General features: G+C 38.3%; 3 protein-coding genes across 3 annotated transcripts; 1 reads left to right on the top strand and 2 right to left on the bottom strand.

Annotated features, from left to right (window-relative positions):
- Positions 1–3,286: 3,286 nt before the first annotated feature.
- On the bottom strand, positions 3,287–3,645 carry EV154DRAFT_565071 (uncharacterized protein; the record flags this gene model as incomplete). The annotated part of the gene is made up of 2 exons (XM_051605876.1): positions 3,287–3,472; positions 3,562–3,645. The coding sequence occupies 2 exons, from the start codon at positions 3,643–3,645 to the stop codon at positions 3,287–3,289; spliced, it is 270 nt and encodes an 89-aa protein (XP_051456158.1).
- A 338-nt stretch (positions 3,646–3,983) lies between these two features.
- On the top strand, positions 3,984–5,176 carry EV154DRAFT_591530 (uncharacterized protein; the record flags this gene model as incomplete). Its single annotated transcript, XM_051606899.1, has 4 exons — positions 3,984–4,190; positions 4,243–4,682; positions 4,756–5,012; positions 5,121–5,176. The coding sequence occupies 4 exons, from the start codon at positions 3,984–3,986 to the stop codon at positions 5,174–5,176; spliced, it is 960 nt and encodes a 319-aa protein (XP_051456157.1).
- Positions 5,177–6,036: 860 nt separating this feature from the next.
- Positions 6,037–6,555, bottom strand: EV154DRAFT_591526 (uncharacterized protein; the record flags this gene model as incomplete). The annotated part of the gene is made up of 1 exon (XM_051606898.1): positions 6,037–6,555. A coding segment is annotated over one exon (519 nt), but the record flags the coding sequence as incomplete, so codon positions are not given.
- Between the last annotated feature and the right edge of the window lie 12,714 nt (positions 6,556–19,269).

Below are 19,269 nucleotides of genomic sequence, written 5' to 3'. Positions count from 1 at the left end.
GCCGGGTACACCTGGAAGCAATATGAGTACATCTAGCTCTTTGGCTCCTGGTGATCGTATTATATCTGTTAAACCTCTATTGATGGTATTGGTTGGGTACCAGAGCGACATGAAAGGCTCGAAAAATATGTAGTGACAGCCCACAACATCACTACACATGCACACTCATTCTCAAAATACAATTTTTTTGCGTGCCATCCAAGAAGATGAGAACGTTGATATCAGGCAATGTCTCAATCGTGTGCTAAATCACACATATAGATTATACATAATAAATTCATATCTCATCATCACTGATAAATGATAGCTAAATCATGATCAGGCATAAAAAAGGAATTCGCTAAAGCCGGTCACTATTTTAAAGTGTCACGGTATCGTAACACCAATGTCCAAACTTAAGACATGTTATTGTTATTATTTCTCTATTGACTATGCGTAGCACTAATTGTCCAATATAGATATTGTTATTGATAGCATACTCATAGTTAAGAGTAGTATCCTCAGTCTCGTCCACTCCACTTATTATAAATACTCTTTATTTTTCCTCTTTTTAAATCTTTAGTTAACTTTAACATCAATAAACTCTGACAAGAATTCTAATTGATCCTATTGTTTTTTTCTACCTTTTTTTCTGCAAAACTATCCTCTTTAAGCCTACTTTTGCTACATTTTTTTTCAATTACTCTCTTCGTCAATATGTCAAACCAATCTGAATCTATCTCCTCTCCCCAAAACAACTCTGTTGTTTCACGTGGATCTACTCCTACTGGCTCGCAAGCCCCTCAAGAAGGTTCTGCCTCTAATGTCTCTGGTTCCTTGGAATCCAACTCTGCTCCTATCCTTGGTGAAGAGGATATCGAGATGACTGACGTCGAAAGTCAGGTGAACCCTGTTGTTGAACCTGAAGTAATCAGTGTTGTTCGTAGCACTGACTGGTCTGCTACCCCTTCCGTAATCAATGGATCGTCCAATGCCACTCTTCTTGCCAAGTTGAAGGACCAAAGAACGCGCTTGCTCGCTAGAGCTGACGTTTTGTTTGAGGCTGTTGACAATGGAACGACCAGTTAGGATGACTCGGAATGTGACCAATGCTTGGTCAGAGTAGACGTATTAAACAGTCGTATCAGCATCATTGAAGCTGCCATGGAGAATAAGGCTGACTCTAATAGGATGAAAGGCACTGACCATTCTAAATGGGCGAATGACAGTAGACCTCTTCGATTGAACACTTCGGATATCCCAAAGTTTTAACCAACCTCCACTAGTACTGCCCCTTTTCCCTGGAGAAAAGAAATACGATACTACGAAGGAGTTTCTCAAGATCTTTGAAAAGGTGATGAAGACAGCCACCGGTGACATCGAACTAGTCTGGAGAATTTACTTGCCTTTGGCATTGTCTTATGACTATGATCTTTGGGTGGATACTGATCTCCTAATCTGCAAGAACTGGACCGAAGCCAAGGCCACGTTTGAAAAGAAGTTTGGTAACAAGCGTTCTCGTGAGGAGGCTATCAGACGGGTATACAACTCGTTCATGAACAGCAGTGACACCAGTGAGGATTACACCAACAGGTTTCTTCGTGACATCTTTGAGGCAGGTCTAGTGTTCGGAATGAAGATCGAAACTCTCGAGCGAGCTTCGATCGTGTTCCAGTCGAAGATCGCTCGGATGCGTTTTTTTGCAGCTCGAGCTCGCTCGAAGTTTCTTAAGCTCGGATCGGCTGCGAATACGATAGCTCGAAATCGCTCGCCCTTTTTATTACACAAAGTGCATGTCAAAGTGATGTTAATTACAGAAAATTATGATAATAAAAATGTTATTTATTGAAATCGAAGTTGGGAAAAGAAAAAGAAAACTTTTTTTTTTTACCAGCCTTAACACCAAATTCGGATAATTATATCAAACTATTACTGCATCTATAATTATAATACATTTGGATTTGTGAACATGAAAGTTTTTATTAATTCTGCTACGTCATGTTACTATGGTTGCTGTAAAAAATTGGCTTAGTTGGGTATAGTGTGCAACACTGTTTCATTTTCTATGCTAAATGTGTTTGTTGGTTGTACAATTAAATAAAGGCCAAAGCATTTTAATTGGAATTATTAGAGCATAAATAAAAAAAAATGGTAAAGGGAAGAAAAGATTAAAATCAAGGGGAAATGCCATCTGTAGTCTTTCAAGGACCTTACATTTAAAGTGACTACTATCGACTTTTTAGCCGAGCGAGCTTCGAGCGAGCATCGATCGAAGCTCGCTCGAACCCAAAAAAAGTGGCGCAAGCTCGAGTACAAAAACTCGGTTCGAGCTTTGTTCGAACTGGCGCAAGATCGGTGCAAGCTCAAAAAGTTCGAACACTAACTGATATGTTGTTCCTTCCGTTGTTTGTTTTACCACTTTAAAATGTCTTTTTGTTCATTTTGTTGCATATTTTTACCACTTTAAAATGTCTTTTTAATCATTCCGTTGCACTTTTATTACTTTAAAGCATTATATAATCGAAAAAAAATTTACGTATAAATACACAAAAACTGTGAAAATATAGGGGTATAGAAAACGTTTTTTTTGGTATTTTATTTTGTATTTTCACTTCGAAGCTTCTGAACGTGCATCCATATCATCGCCAGAAAACATTTAAATAGAAATTTTAATTAACTTACTATCAACAAGATATAACGGCAAAAAAAGTCTTTCAATAAACCTCATAAAGAACCAAGGGAATCATAAAATATAACAGCATATAAGACTAAGAAAAAAGTTGGACTTCCCTGAGAAATACAGCTTAAAATAAAAAAATGTAGCCTAAAATAAAAATAAATCGCCCCAAAATTAGAAAATACAGACTAAAATAAAAAAAAATGCAGGCTAAAAAAATTTCCTATGGCCTAAAAACCATTTCATCAGCCTGGAAGAAGCTTTTCTACATCTTGAAGCCTTTAATATCAGCACAGAAAAAGCTCTGAATCTATACAACACAGTTAAAAAACGTAATGAAAAAGTAATATTATCTAGTACCTTCACCATATGTCACAAAGCGAATATACAAACTTTCTACGGAACTTATAAGCCAGGAATAGGATGAGTATTTATATATGCTATATTACCTTTTCTTATTGTTTTGTCTTTTCTAAAATCTGCGAGATTGTACTCATATCATATATTACAAAACTTAGGTAATGTAAATAAGAATTTACGAAGAGAAAGAAAGAGAAAGAGGAAAAAAAAAAAAAAAAAGTAAGTTTATTAATCTATTAGATTATTGTGCGAATTTTATAAAAATTTTAGTTATCTTCTGGCTATTTTTCTTCTAGGGCGGTAGATACGGTCATCTTCTAAAGTCTGTTCGAGCTCTTCGACACCAGTATTCTCATCGCCATGCAGAGGACTATTCCGTTCTTCCTCTAGTTTAACAATAGAGGGAATAGTCTCTTCGTCATTCGACAAAGATCCTGCTTCCCGGGTTGACACGTTCTACAGAAAACGCATTAGAAACATAATAATAAATAAGTGTGATTGCTTAGTCATTGTATTACACTTTTTCACAGTCTGCTGTGAGCTACACTTGCCAACAACCTTTCTGCTCCCCAGTAGTCCTGGCATCTATCCAAGTCTATTTTACCTTTCTTGGCTAATCGTTTCAACATGATGATGTATTTCATCATGATATCACGGGAAAGCTTACCCCAGGTGCAATTTATCAACACCGAATTCTGAGATATCTCAATTCTTAACTCTCCCAAACAAGTTTTGACATAATCTCTCAAAATATGAAGGAAAAAAAAATAGAAATTGCAAGTTTGTGGTGGTACATTTTTACCACCGGTGGTACAATTTCACATCCGGAAGTTCAAAAAATCAACCGGTGGTACATTTTTACCACCTAGTGCGCCGCTGTGATCTACTCGGTATCAGACAAAGAAAAGCCGAATTAATTGCTTATAGAAGACGTGAGGGACTAATTGAAGCACTGATAAAATCTAAAATGTACAGAGAAATAACTGAGCCGGGGACAAGATTTAAGGAAATTATACTTAGAAGGTTTCCTCAAGATTTTGTATTAGAGGGAGAGCAGTTTGGGGACCCTATCTACAATAAGGCTCTTGAAATTCTTTGCCCTGTCCTAACCAGCTATCCCGCTGACTACCGGTTTCGTGGTAATAGCATTTATTATGATTCCAAAGCAAAACCAGTTGAGCATATGCGGGCTTTTTACAAACTGGTTTTATCATTTATTGATATAGAATTACCTCTGTTTAATTGCTTCCCATTACGCCGCTCTTGGATTCCTTTTCTACACAACCATCAATTCAAAAATTCTTTGTCAAAATATTCTTGGTCGTCGGTGGACTAATCGTCAAGATAAGATAGCACTTTGGCGTGAAGTGATTAACCTAAACCCGGATTCACTTAAACACGAAGAAAATGGCGAGCTCCAGTTTAGAGGAACTATTCAAACGGATGGAGTAGGTGTAACTGTGATCAAGAAAATAGGGGATCGTGAGAGCAGATACACCGATCGTTTTGCTGTTGTGGTAGAACCAAATCAGTACATTTTACGAGAGATTGCCCAAGAAACTGTTGGAAGATGTGTTACGATTGATCCTGGACGAAGAGATTTGCTATTCTTTGTGCATCAAAAGTCAACCGCAAACAATCCAGTCAAGTTTCACTTTACTAAACAGTACCAACACAAGTTTGAAAAAATTAAAAAATACCGTCGATCCGTGAAGCTGTGAAACTATGAAACCCGCTAGAGTAACAACTGCCGAAAGGCTTTTGATTAATCACGATTCCTTGAATAGAGATAAAGTTGAACATTATCTTGCAAACAGGTCTAATATGACAGGCATCATCCAAAACCAATATGTCAACTTCCGAATTAATCATCGTACTGCTCATCCCATGCACAGAAAACTGCGGCTATCTGCCTATTTTAAAAAGCAGCAAGGAAACGAGGATCTTATTTCAAAACTAGATGAACAGTTCGGTGTTGAAGCTGTTTATGTTATGGGTAGCTAGTCTACTCCTGATGCAAGGTTTCATGAGCCTGTCCGAGGCCTTGATTCCGTCGGTTGCTTTAAAAAGCTTGTAAAAGGGTTTACTTAATTGGTGAATTTAGGACAACTCAGTGCTGCCCAGCTTGTAAACGTAGAAGTCTTGAAACGTTTCCGATGATTTATGACCCGCGCCCTCATAGACAAAGACTAAATACTCGTGTAATCAGACATAGTCCCTTAAGGTATGTTGATTTTACTTGTTAATAATTTTTTTATCTAATAATTTTTTTTTTCCTTGTGACAGATGTACAAATCAAAATTGTAGATCCATTACTAATAACAAATAGGATTGTTCCTCGTCTATGGAATCGTGATATGGCTGCTTTCTTGAACATGGTTGATATGTATTGTTCGATCACTTCGTGCTGGAAGTGGCATTCTCCCAAGATTTCGACGTGGAGAGGTTCCCCAGAACCAACAGAGAAGAGCAAGAACCCAAAATGAACAAGCAAACGTTAGAAATGTTCGTCAACGTCGCAACTAGAATTTTTTCAGGCCTGTTATTGCAGTAAGCTTGGTACTTCTGTAGGTACCATCAGGATTCTTAGTGAGCATAATCTTCATCTTTTTACAGCTGTTAGCCTCACTCGTTATTATTCCAGTTTCGGTACTGGTTGTGAATATGTCAGATGTAGATGTATTCCGAGGGCGTAATGACGGTGTTCTCGGAGTACAGTTGTATTGACCTTCCATTGAACTTACATCATTGTTTGGGCTGCTGTTGGTACAATCTCCTGATGCAACAGTTTCCATTGGAGTTGACGTAGATAGATATGTATTATCCAGCACATCGAAAAGACGGGCATCTAATTAAATATCGGATAAACTATCCTTCCGTTCTGGAATTGCATTCATGTTCATGTCTTCGTCGTCGGAATCAAGAACTACCGGCTCAGTGATATCCATCGAATCCCGGGATGTAGGCTCCACATCAGGTGTAATGTAATCGGAAAACTTTGGTGAAGTTGGTGTTCGACGAGGCTTTTTTAACAGACATGCATATCGCAGATGCCCCCTGCTATCACACTCCCAGCATTTAGGTTGTGCCTTGACAAGAACGATTTCGGCACGCTTGTGGTGGCGTGTCTTCGGGCAGTCTCGAGCATTATGTGTACCCGTAGCATCGTGACAGTAGGTACAGAAGGGTGGCATATTATGCCAAGTAGCTCTAAATCCACGAAATGGTGAGTTACACCAAGGAACATTGTGCGTCAGTAAAGCATACGGGATATCAGCTTCGGCTGATTGGTAAGTGTCAATGACCGCATATCCTTGTCCGACGTAGGTCCCAAAATCTTTTTCTAATGAGACTCCTACATCAACAATACGTCCAAAGATGTTCAAGCTTTTTCTTAATCCAATTAAGATTTCTTCCTCGTAGCAAAAGGGGAGGTGACTGAGATTTAAACGGATAATTTTAGCATCGTCGTCTAAAGCTGGATGTGGAAAAACGGTTTGTTTGACACGGAAAAATAAAAGATAAAAAAAACAGGAAGAATAAGATTAATATTGCTTGTAGGCTTTTTTATTCTTATTAACAGTGAACCCCTCTTTCATCTCTGAAAGAAAGCGGGGTATTTATAGTTACTTAAAGCGTGGGTAAAATTATGGGCTAGTTTGTGTTCACCTGGTATTATTGGCTGTATCTACTAATGACTGATGGGCCTTATCAGTGTAGCCAATCTATTATTCGAAATGGGATCTTCTATTGGAATATCTAGTAACCCTGAGTTGTAAATGTATAACTCAGGATATTTTTTATGCTATTATTTTTTATGAGTGTTATGATATTATGTACCTGTGGATCAAGGATCAATGGAATGATTTTATATGCGATTTTATATGTTAAGAGCATCCCCAGCAGTGCCCGATAAAAGTCGATTTGCCCGCTAATTAAGGGAAAATTAAAAGTTTTTTACCCCCAGCAGTGCCCGATAAAAAACCCTTAACTTTGGGAAATCAAAATTTCCCATAAATTTTCCCAATCCGAAGTGTTTTTTTAGAGGAAAAAAAACATCAATAACGTGCGATCGAACTTAAATGTTCCAAAATTTTAGACATTTTTTCAAGAGCTTCAGACAACTCAAAATTAAAGATATCAACTTCGACCTCCCCATTTATTGTTAAGTAGATGTTTATGAACAAAAAATGGGGAGGTCGAAGTTGATATCTTTAATTTTGAGTCGTCTGAAGACTCTCAAAGTTGGTCGGTTTTTAAATTTTTTGGCTGGGACTTGGCTGTAGGGGGGAAATATTGAAAGAATATTGTCTATGTGTGTTAATAATTTAAATACCGATCCCAGTTAGTGTAACCTACAACAACGAATAATATAGCGCCTACAGTTACTAAGTTTCTAGTATTTTCTGTCAAATTCTTTTGAATTTCCGGCTTTAGTCATAACAATCGGATTAATTTCGAAAAGATATTCAAAGACGTTCAGAAGGCCCAAAAATAAATATATTTGAAAACGGAAAGAAGGTCAATAATATTTATATGTTTAGGAACGATATTTGGGGAATTGGATTACTACTTTCCTTTTCAATTTGATTGCAAATACATTGTTACTTTCTCGGTATTTATAAGAGAGGCGTAGTCTTAATTTTTTCCCTGGGTAAGCAAAACCAGGCCTGAATGTCAGTCTTGAATGATCTTCAGAAGCTCGAAAAATTATCGGATCAAAAAACCCAAAGTAGATGCATACTAACATAACATACATTAATATTATTTGGGGTTCTTCAAACATTCTTATTATACGTTGTTCGTAAAAAAGTGACATTCTTGTTATCCGTCTATTTTAAACTCAAAATCAATCATCATTGGACAAATTATGAGACGTCTATGGTTATCAATCATTGCAGAGCCTTCAGAAGCTCCAAAAATAAAGATATCAAAAAAATAAAACTTGTGAAATGTTGTTAAAACATATATTAACATTATTTGGGGAGACTTCAAGTAGCTTTTTATGTCATATACTAACATTTTGAACATGATGTAAAACAGGGTTTTGATATTATTTATACTGCCACTCGGCAAAACTCACGTTTAAATTTCTTGAACAGAAAAAAACCTTTTTTATTTTATTGTACTACATACTACATCAAAATGCCTGCACCTAGTAAAAAAACTTTAGCAAATCGCAATAGATTAAGAGATACAACTGGTAAAATTATGGAACAAACAGCTGAAACTGTCGAAGAAGATTGGATTGTCTGGGAAGAGGATACCAACGACCTTCTCAACCATACGGAGCGTATTGCCACACCAAAAAACATCAATGAAGCACTTTTCGATGATGGATCATCTTCCAAAAGACCTAGAAATGGTCATTACAATAAGACTTCAGCAGTAACTATTTGGAGAAAAAAAAACAAGCAAAGACTGTCGAACCTGCTAATACTATTTTGAATTTTGGTGTCACTATTTCTTATGACTCTCGCGCTAAAGAAAACGAAGAGTACGTGGCTCATACCAAGAAAGAGCTTGAAAAAATTAGAGTTTTGTTCAAGGATATGCCAATTATTGCTAAGCCAGTAATGAACAAATCGCTCGATGGTAATAACGTGAATTCATACAATCATATCCGCTATGTGTCTATACAGCAATACTTTCAAAACCGATTGGAAGGTTTGAAAAAACACGAGGCAGCTAAGAAATCAGCAAATTCTCTTTGGCCCAATTGCTCCAAATTTTACAGACATAAAGCAATTATCAAGTGGGCAAATGAATACCTTGAAAATCAAGTCTTGTCCAACCATAGTCAAGGTGTTCATGCTAAACGTCTCTCTTTCTTAGCTGATAACGACTTTAAGACCAATGTTTTGGATATGATTAAGAGGACTACTGCCAATTATAGAACAGTAGATAATATTAAAAAATTTATCGACGAGGACGTTATTCCTGCCACTCTCGGTTTACTAAAAGCGTTGGTAAAACTACGGTGGCCAGATATCTTTACGAATGGGGCTATTATTACCTTAAAAACAAAAAGGCTATTTTTTTCGATGGTCACGAGAGACCTGATGTCGTCGAATATAGACAAGCTCGGAGTAAACGCATGTTAAAATACATGGAGCGCTCTGAATTTTACCAAGGTGACAACCAAGAAGAGGTGCTGGAACCTGTTTTGAATGATGGTAAAAAGAAGATTGTTTTTGTAACCCACGATGAAAGCACTTTTTATGCAAACGATGGAAAAAGCGACTTCTGGCTTACTAGCGACGAAAACTACATTCGTAAAAAAGGGCCTGGATCTTCCATCATGATCAGTGAGTTCCAGTGCCCTTGTCATGGAACGATGAAGAGTGGCCCTTGGACCTCAAGAAGGTACTTTAAGGCCGGTGGTGATAGAGAAGGTTGGTGGACCTATAAACACATGGTCGAGCAGCTCAAAGATGACGCAATTGAGCTTTTTGAGCTGCTCCATCCCAATTGCGTTGGTGTATTTTTGTTTGACAACGGCTCAAACCATTCCGCATTTGCTGAAGATGCTCTGGTTGCCTCAAGAATGACATTGAAGGAGAAGATATGGCCAGTAACTGAAAAATTTCAGTTTCGTCCTACGACAGTTACATTGACTAGCGGAGAGGTTTTAAAGCAGGACTTTTTTTTTGAGAAGGTGAGTACCCTTAGAGATAGAAAGGGGAAAACAATTACTCGTAAAGAAAGGTACTTTAAAGGTAAATAATTGATTATGTTATAAAGCTAGGAGATAATTTATTTATTTTTTAATCAGGTATTCGCAATATTCTTGCTGAAAGAAAGCAATGGTTCGGTGCTGATTTAGAGGGGAAAGATTGGAAGGTGGATTGCAAGAATCCTTTCCCGGGCAGAAAATCTATGTGCTGTGCTAGGCATTTTTTAGCCAGTCGTCCAGATTTTCTTGCCCAAAAAACGGCGCTTCAAGAAACAGTGGAGAAGGCGGGTCACATCTTTGAACTCTACCCCAAGTACCATTGTGAATGTAATTGGATTGAGATGTATTGGGGTGGAGCTAAAAGAGAGGCTCGTCTTCATTGTGATTACACATTCAAATCACTTGAGGCCAAAATTCCCGGGTTTTTGGACAAGGCTGGAGATGTCGCCAAAATCAAACGGTATTTTCAGCGATGCATGAATTATATTGATGCCTACAGCAGGTGTGACGACGGTGGAGAGGTGGCTGGTGATGTTTACAAATTTGTAACCAAAAGTTACCTTTCACATCGAAAGGTAACTTTTGATGAAAACATTTAATAAACTTTTCTTTTTTCCTTTTTTTATGACTGAGTTTAAAGAGCTTCTATTTTCAAGGATCTTGGCATGTACAAGCCTACCTTCAGACATTTCAAAAAAAAAAAAAAGGCACCATGTCACGATTTCGAAAATAAAAATATTGAAATGAAATTAAGGTTTGGAACATTTAAGTCCGATCGCACGTTAAAAAATACCCCTTTTTATCTCTATAACCTTTTTTAATAAAAATGAGCAATAACAACGATTCTGACTTCGACAACGGCAACTATTCTAGTAACGATGCCAGTGATGATGGTAATGTCCATGGAATTGACGACCACGAGCAAAGTGGCAATGAGGATGCTGGTCCTTCCGATACCAGCAAGTTGAAGCGTTTCCGCTGGACACACGAGGAGAATGTCCAGGTGTGCAAGTCATGGTTGCGCATCTCGGAGCAGGCAGTCCATGGTAATTTGATGAAGGCGGAAGTGTTCTGGAAGTTGATTATGAACGACTTCAAGACGGAGGGTGAGCTCGACTGGCCAGAAAGAAACGAGAAGGCCTTCAAAAACCATTGGGGGAACATTTCTGCTGCTGTCAGCAAGTACTGCGGCTGTGTCGCAGCAATCCAGCGACGCAAAAAAAGCGGTAATGCTGCTGCAGATGAAGTACGTATCATATAACTATCGATAAAGGGATATAGTAGTTTAACTCAAATAATTTAACAAATAGTTGGGGGATGCTTTCAATTTGTTTCAAACAAAATACCGTGTTCATTTCGCTTTTTACGATTGTTTTTTGGTACTTCGTAATAGTCCAAAGTGGAATGATGAGATGGCAAGAAGAGACGCCAAGCTCGTGAGAAAACAGGCCGTAAAGGCAGGATCCAAAAGAACAATTACCGCTTCTTGTGCTCCTGGTAGCTCTGCTGCTACTGAGGTTGGGACCTCAACAGTGATTGCTGAGGATGAAGATGGTGAAAGTGATGGATCCATCATTGCGCGTCCTAAGGGACGCAAAAAGAGCAAGAACCAGGCTTCTATGGACAAGAAGATCACTGATACCTTGGTTAACTGGGAAACAAACCAGCAACAGCTAGCAGACGAATACTCTGAGATGATGAAGAAGATGGATATGGCGAACGCCATTAAGCAGGAGAAATTGGCTGTCAACCAAAAGCTTTTGGCAGTCAATCAAAAGTTGTTGGATGAGAGATTGTTCAGCGTTGACTTGGAGAAGTTCAAGGATGATGAAGAGACTTTGCGTTTCTATAAGCTTAGTCGCAAACAAGCTTTGGATCGCCTCGAAGCTCAGATTGAGAACGAAATACTTCGTATAGAAGATCTTAATGGTGAACAATAAATATGTTTAATTCTCTGTTCCATTCTCAAAATTATTTATACTTTTAAAACTAGATAGACCTATACTTTTGAGTGAATTATATTAAGAAGTGAAGTCTAAACAATTCCATATCCTTTTCTATGCCAGAGATGCGCGACCAAGGCCTTCTTCAATCTGAAATGTTCAGATGCATCAATGATGTTTCCGTGGCGCTCTAAATAGCTAGAAAAGCTATAAAACGAAGGATCGCGAGAAATGTCTGCAGCATCAGAAGGATTGGCAGGATGAGACTTAAAGTAATTGTTTGGAAGGGTGTCGCTCTCATCCCGCTCGTCTTCGACTATCATATTATGCTTAATTATGCACGCCTTCATGATCATACCAAGATCTTTTCTTTTCCGCAATCTTGCAGGACAACTAATTATAGCAAATCGAACCTGCAATACGCCAAAAGCCCTCTCGACATCCTTACGGCATGCTTCTTGTTGTTTAGCGAAGTTCTATATTTTAAGAAGTCAGAGCATCCCCAGCAGTGGCGCTTAAAATCCGTTTTTCGGTTATATAAGCGCAAAATAGTAGTTTTTTCACCCCCAGATGTGTAAGTCTTGGGTGGCCGTCTCGGAAAGACCTATCGAAGGAAATTCGGTAAAATCATCTGCTTTTTGGAAGTGTGTTCTTTCCGACTTCAAGGCTGCCGGCGACCAAGCCTGGCCAGAAAGAACCGAAAAAAGTCTGAAAGACCACTGGAGAGTTGTTTCTGCTTTGGTCAGCAAGTTTTGTGGTGTCGTCGCTGCAATTGAACGACGTAAGGCAAGTGGTAAAGTTGCCGCTGACGAGGTAAGAATTATGATTAGATTTGTTTTAAAAATATTAGAATCTAGAGCAAACATTTTTATAAATAGGTGGGTGATAGCTTCAAGCTTTTTGAGCGAAAGTATCAGGTTCGATTCAAATACTTCCCGTGCTTTCAGGAGCTTAATGGTGCCCCCAAGTGGAAAAGCGAGTTGAAGTGCAGAGATCACAAAATTAAGGCGAAGAAGCAAAAGGTCGTGAAGAGTAAAGTGGCTACCTCTTCAGCTCCACGTAGCCATGCTGATACTGATGCTGGTATGCCGGCAGCGGTTGATGACGATGAGGATGTCATGAGTGACGAATCGGTTGCAGTGCGTCCTATTGGACGTAAAAAGAGCAAGAAGGATGCCGATTTGGACACGAAGTACAAAGGGCTTTTGGATGGATTGGACAAGATGCAATCCCAAGGAGACGAGGACTTTAAGAAGGTCCTTGAAAAGATGGATCAAGCCCGTGAGATCCAACTTCGTCAGGTGGAAGAAGATCGTGAGCAACGTGAACGAGAAAGAGATGACGCCTTGTTCAGGATTAACTTGAAGGATTTTGAGGGTGACGAGACGGCATTGCTTTATTACAAGCTTAATCGTGAGGAAGCCTTAGAACGATCTCGAGAACGATCAAGAAAGGCAAGACTTGCCAGAGAACAATAAATCTTTTGTTTTTCTTTTTTAATCGATTTTATTTAATTTTATAATGTGATTTTTCATTCTAGTTTGAGGGGCTTCCAAATCCTTTTATGTGCCAAAGATGGGAGACCAGGGCAGCTTTCAATCTGAAGTGCTCAGATCAGTCTATGATATGACCATGACGTTCCAAAAAGCTACTGAAGCTGTAATGTGAACCATCACGAGAAATGTCAGCAGCCTCAGCAGGATTGGCAGAATGCGTTTTATGGTATCTGTACGATCCCATATCGTTTTCGTCGCGCTCATCCTCAACAATCATGATATGTATGATGATACATGCTTTCATGATCGTATCAAGATCACCATTTTTCCATAGTCTTGCAGGATTACTAATAATGGCAAATCGAGCCTGCAACACACCAAAAGCTCTCTCCACATCCTTTCGACATGCTTCTTGTGCCTTGGCAAAGTTCTATTTAAGAGGAAGAGTCGATTAATAACCCAAATACTAAGTATTGCTAGTAGAAACAAGACTTACAGCTTCGGCACCAGGTCTAGGGACGGAATACGTCTTCACGATGTTCGCATAATTGGGGTATATCCCGTCACCAAGATAATACCCCAAATTGAACTCTTCGTCACCAATGTTAAACTTGACATCGGGACCGCTTCCTTCCGTATACCTATCAAAGATATCCGATCTGTTAAGAACATTGATATCATTGAGCGAGCCAGGCAAACCAAAATTGGCATGCCAGATCCACAAATCGTAGGATGCCACAGCCTCAAGAATGATTGTTGGCTTCTTGTCTTTGCCTGTATACTGCCCATGATATGCTGTTGGGCAGTTTTTCCATGCCCAGTGCATGCAGTCAATTGATCCCGGCATACCGGGGAATCCACGTTTCTTGTTCTGCTCCAACAGTCTTTCCGTATCTTCCTCGTTGGACTTTCTCAGATATTCCTCACCGAAAACATCAACGACTGCAGCACAGAATTTCTTGAGGCTCTCCATTGCAGTACTTTCGCCCAATCTCAAGTACTCATCTACTGCATCAGCACTAAAGCCGTAACACAATTGTCGGAGAGCAGCAGTAGCTTTCTGCAAAGGATAAAGACCCAATTTTCCAGCAGCATTGGGCTTTCTTTGGAAGTATGGATCATGCTCGGTGACAGCTTCCACGATTCTCATAAAAAGGCCTTTACGCATTCGGAATCGACGGCGAAACTCCTTTTCACCGTAAACTGGTCTCTCGGCAAAGTAATCGTTCATAAGAAGCTGATAGCCTGCCTCACTATCTCTATTAATGACTCTACGTCCCTTGACAGAGCCACCTGTCTTTGACTTTCTCTTCATTTCGTCTAAACACATTTCAATTTTGATTAACTGAACAGCGGTGTCTATTCTACGCTTTTTGATAATTGCCATTGCGAGGGCTGCGTAATTCTCCATGTTATAAAGTCTTTAAGATGAGTAAAAAGTAAACTTTTTTTTTTTTTCAGGCACATACAATTAAGCTTTTAAAGTCAGTTTTTACTTTTTTTTTGTCAACTGCTGGGGTTGATTTAAAACTTTTATTTAACCGCACTTTTATCTAACCGTTTTTTAAGCGCCACTGCTGGGGATGCTCTCATGATTAATAGCTAGCATATATATTTCAATATTTTAGAAACGATATTTACTGCCTCGGCACCAGGTTTTGGAACAGAAAATGTCTTTACCATATTGGCAAAGTTGGGGTATATCCCATCGGCAAGATAATACCCCATGGTAAACTCCCGGTCACCGACGTCAAACTTCACATCCACGCTGCTCCCGTTCGTATATTCATCGAACAAATCCGATCTGTCAAGAACATTAATGTCATTCAATAAACCTGGTAAGCCAAAATGGGTGTGGTAAAACACATAATATATAACTACGTAAACTACATAAATAATAACGGCTACAGCCAATAATAAATATACACAATTGCACAACAAAGCATACAACCAATAAAATACATAATACCATTTCAGATAAGGATATGACAGTAAAATATCCTTATCACCATTCTACCATTAGTCATAGACAGGGACAGAATTTCTATAATAAGGAAATAGAAAAAGAAAACTCTGTGTTACCTCACAGAGTATCTTCAAATCCAAATATACCTGCTGTAATCATAAAAGATAGACAGCCATTTTTCTGTGTAACATACACAGAATATAGTTTCTCATGCATAAGATAGTGATAAGCACAGTAACTGCTTATCACAATTATAAATCATTACCATCTAACAATTCATATAAATAGGACAATTTCTAGATAGATAGTTTTCCTTTAGTTTATTTTTAACCTTTAACCTGGAATAAAACCACACTGGATATTTAACTTATTCCCTGTTTTTATTTTTATTCTTTTTATTTTTCTGTGTAAACCAATCCCGTTTACCACAATGGGCATGCCAGATCCACAGGTCATACGAAGACACTGCTTCCAAAATCAATGTCGGCTTCTTTCCCTTGCCGGTATACTGACCATGGTATGCTGTTGGACAGTTTTTCCAAGTCCAGTGCATGCAATCGAGAGACCCGAGCATACCTGGGAATCCACGTTTTTTGTTCTCTTCGAGGAGTCTCTCGGTATCTTCTTCGTTGGGTCTTCTAAGATACTCCTCTCCAAAAACCTCAACGACAGCAGCGCAGAATTTTTCCATACTTAACAAGGCAGTACTTTCACCCAAACGCAAATACTCGTCTACCGTATCAGCGCTGACGCCGTAGCATAGCTGACGTAATGCAGCAGTAGCCTTCTGCAACGGATGAAGGCCCATTTTCCAGCAGCATTTGGTGTTCTTTGGAAATACGGATCATGCTCGGTGATAGCTTCCACAATTCGAAGAAAGACATTCTTACGCATTCTGAATCGACGACAAAATTCTTTTTCGCCGTAAACCGGGTTTTCGACAAAGTAATCATTTAATAGACGTTGATAGCCGGATTCACTGTCTCTGTCAATGACTCTGCGTCCCTCGACTGAACCACCTGTCGTTGACTGACTGTCCATTTCATCCTTAAGTCTTTTGATGTTCAGTATATGAAGGGCATTATTATTTGCACGCTTTCTGAGATTCAGGAGTGCCATGGCTGCGAGTTGTTCCATCTTAAAAAAATTCGGGATTGAGTAAAAAGATCTTGACACCTTTTTTTTTTTTTCAGGTACATTTAATTAATTAAGTTTTTTGAGGTCCGTTATTTAAGAGATTTTTTTTAAACTGCTGGGGTTGACAAAACTTTTATTGCTGAATTTAAAAAAAAAAACTCAAACTTAAGAGTTTTTTATCGGGCACTGCTGGGGATGCTCTAAATAGTGCGATTTTAGTACACTGGAGTAGGCAGAATTCACACATTATCTTGGGGAAATAACATGCCATGCTCCAAAGCATGCTGTCGTTTTTCCGCTTCTAAAAGTTGAGCCTCGATAATCTTACAATTACCTTCCATGTAAAAAGCGACACCCCATCGAGTTGGGAATTGGTTTGCAATAATCTTAAAAAAAATCTCGTTGGGATTCAGGACCATAGTAGGCGTGTTGGGCGTGAGGGACCGAAGTCCAAATTTGGGTTCTGATTGTTATCGGGAAGAGCCATGCGTTATGCCAATTTTATAATTCAACACTAATATTTCAGTTTTGATTACCCAGTCAATAACTTTTTCTTAATTGGTCGTTTAAAGAAATATGCTTGACCTTAAAATTTTCCAGCGGTTTATTCGCACCTTAAACCAATACCGGCGGTATCAGTGAAATTTTTAAAATTTACCGGAACCAGCGGTATCGTCTTAAACTTAAACTGCTACTGCAAAACTAAAAAAAGAGTAAATGATAGAAAACACGTAATTTTTTTGATACAGATATATATTAAATGATTTTATAGTTGCTTTAATATGAGGAAACGTCAAAAATATTCAATATTGATGACAAGGACAGGGTAAAAGTAAATAAGTGATTTTTATGTTACACGAAATATAATGTTTTAGAGAAAAAGTTTTTTAAGGGGATTGAATTCTTTTTTATTCCAGCGCACCTATTTTCCTTGCGGTTGTTTTCATGTCGGTTTTAAAAGCATATCCAGTTCTGATGATATACTTGTAAGACGAACCGTTTGCAGAATTCAACAACCCAATGGAGAACACAATGTCTCGGGCATGGAGAACAACAAACTTTGCTTGGCCACGATCAAACATCTGTACGCAAGGAATCGACTTCGACAAGGGAGACATACCGTTGCTTTTGTCAGCTTTCCACGAACATAAAGGGAGCCTTTACCACCTTCAACCAATACAAAAGAAAAAAGGAATAAGATTTTACAAACATACCAGTTCGTGACTCGATGTGATGAGCTAAAATTAAAGAAGGCTAATAAACATTATACGAAGGTACAAAAAAATAACACTCACCTGCTCTTATGCACAGCTTCAACCATAACGTACTCACCACCACGAGTGCACGATCTATTTTTTTTATTCATACAAACTCGATACGTAGACATAATTGTTACAGAACAATTTGATCGATATCACCAGTTGCTGATTGATTCAGGTGAAATGCCGAAATTATTGTTTGTCGAATCCCTGTTAAGCGAGCCAGGCAATTCATCAAGGCGAAGAACAATCAAAAAAAGCTTGTTTGGAACCAATGTTTGTCGAAGACTTGCGTAGATACCAAAACAGATTTGCACCAACTCAATTACAAGACGAATTCTCTGTACCTGGTACGGCCTCGCCTCTCCCTTCTCGTGTTCAAATTCCCATTCTCCGTCCTCTCCCCCCTTATCATCTTCTTAGTCTTCTTTACCACCAACTACGCAAGCAGATTCAAACCGTTTGAAAAAAGCTGCAAAGAGTGATGGTTGACCCGAAATTAATTCTTGACAAAAGCTGTCGTCGAAGAAAGCAGTGAGTTAATCCTTAATTTTTATGGGGTTTTAGTTTATTTTTATTTTAATTTCTATTTTTTTCTTTCCTTTTTCCCTAAAATAATTTTTTTCTAAACAAAGTGAGTGAATGAATGTAAATAAATATTATCATCTTACTAAGATCTTATTAGATATATTATTTTATATGGTAAATGTAATCGCTATGGGACAAGTAACTGTCGTGTGATATGCAGGCATTATATTATGCAAACTAGTGTTCGGAATGAAGATCGAAACTCTCGAGCGAACTTCGATCGTGTTCCAGTCGAAGCTCGCTCGAATGCGTTTTTTTTTGCAGCTCGAGCTCGCTCAAAGTTTCTTAAGGTCGGCTCGGTTGCAAATATAATAGCTCGAACTCGCTTGCCCTTTTTATTACACAGAATGCACGTCAAAGTAATGCTATTTACTGAAAGTTATGATAATAAAATTGTTATTTATTGAAATAGAAGTCGGAAAAAGAAAAAAAAACTTTTTTTTCACCAGCCTTAACACCAAATTCGGATACTGAAATCAAACTATTACTGCATCTATAAATATAATACAGTTGAATTGTGAACTTGAAAGTTTAAATTAATTCTGCTACGTCATCTTACTATGGTTGGTGTAAAAAATTGGGTTAGTTGGGTTTAGTGTGCAACACTGTTTCATTTTCTATGGTAAATGTGTTTGTTGGTTGTACAATTAAATAAAAGTCCAAAGCATTTTAATTGTTGGAATTATTAGAGCATAAATAAAAAAAAATGGTAAAGGGAAGAAAAGATTAAAATCAAGGGCAAATGCCATAACTAGTCTTTCAAGGATCTTAACTTTTAAGTGACTACTATCGACATTTTAGCCGAGCGAGCTTCGATCGATGCTCGCTCGAACCCAAAAAAAGTGGCGCAAGCTCGAGTACAAAATCTCGGTTCGAGCTTCGTTCGAACTGGCGCAAGATCGGTGCAAGCTCGAAAAGTTCGAACACTACTTAGTACAACAACCCAATTATTTTAGACATACGCAAAGTTTTTTGAAACACAGTGTCTTCTAAAAAATGCTTAATATCTTGTCTGACAATGGCAGCACGACATTCATGGTAACGGTGCAATATATATCCATCGAATTTTTAATTAGGTTTCAATTGAGTGACGACATATCAATGACTGAAAGAAATCACATTGAAAACTAGGTTTCTTTGCTATTTAAGCATTATGTCTTAAGGAATAAATGTGGTACATCTTTGACA

The sequence above is a fragment of the Mucor mucedo genome (assembly GCF_025094135.1).
Source record: "Mucor mucedo strain NRRL 3635 chromosome Unknown EV154scaffold_65, whole genome shotgun sequence".
Taxonomy (NCBI): domain Eukaryota; kingdom Fungi; phylum Mucoromycota; class Mucoromycetes; order Mucorales; family Mucoraceae; genus Mucor; species Mucor mucedo.
The sequence above is the reverse complement of the archived record's forward strand: the minus strand, read 5'-3'. Positions and strand labels throughout refer to the sequence as shown.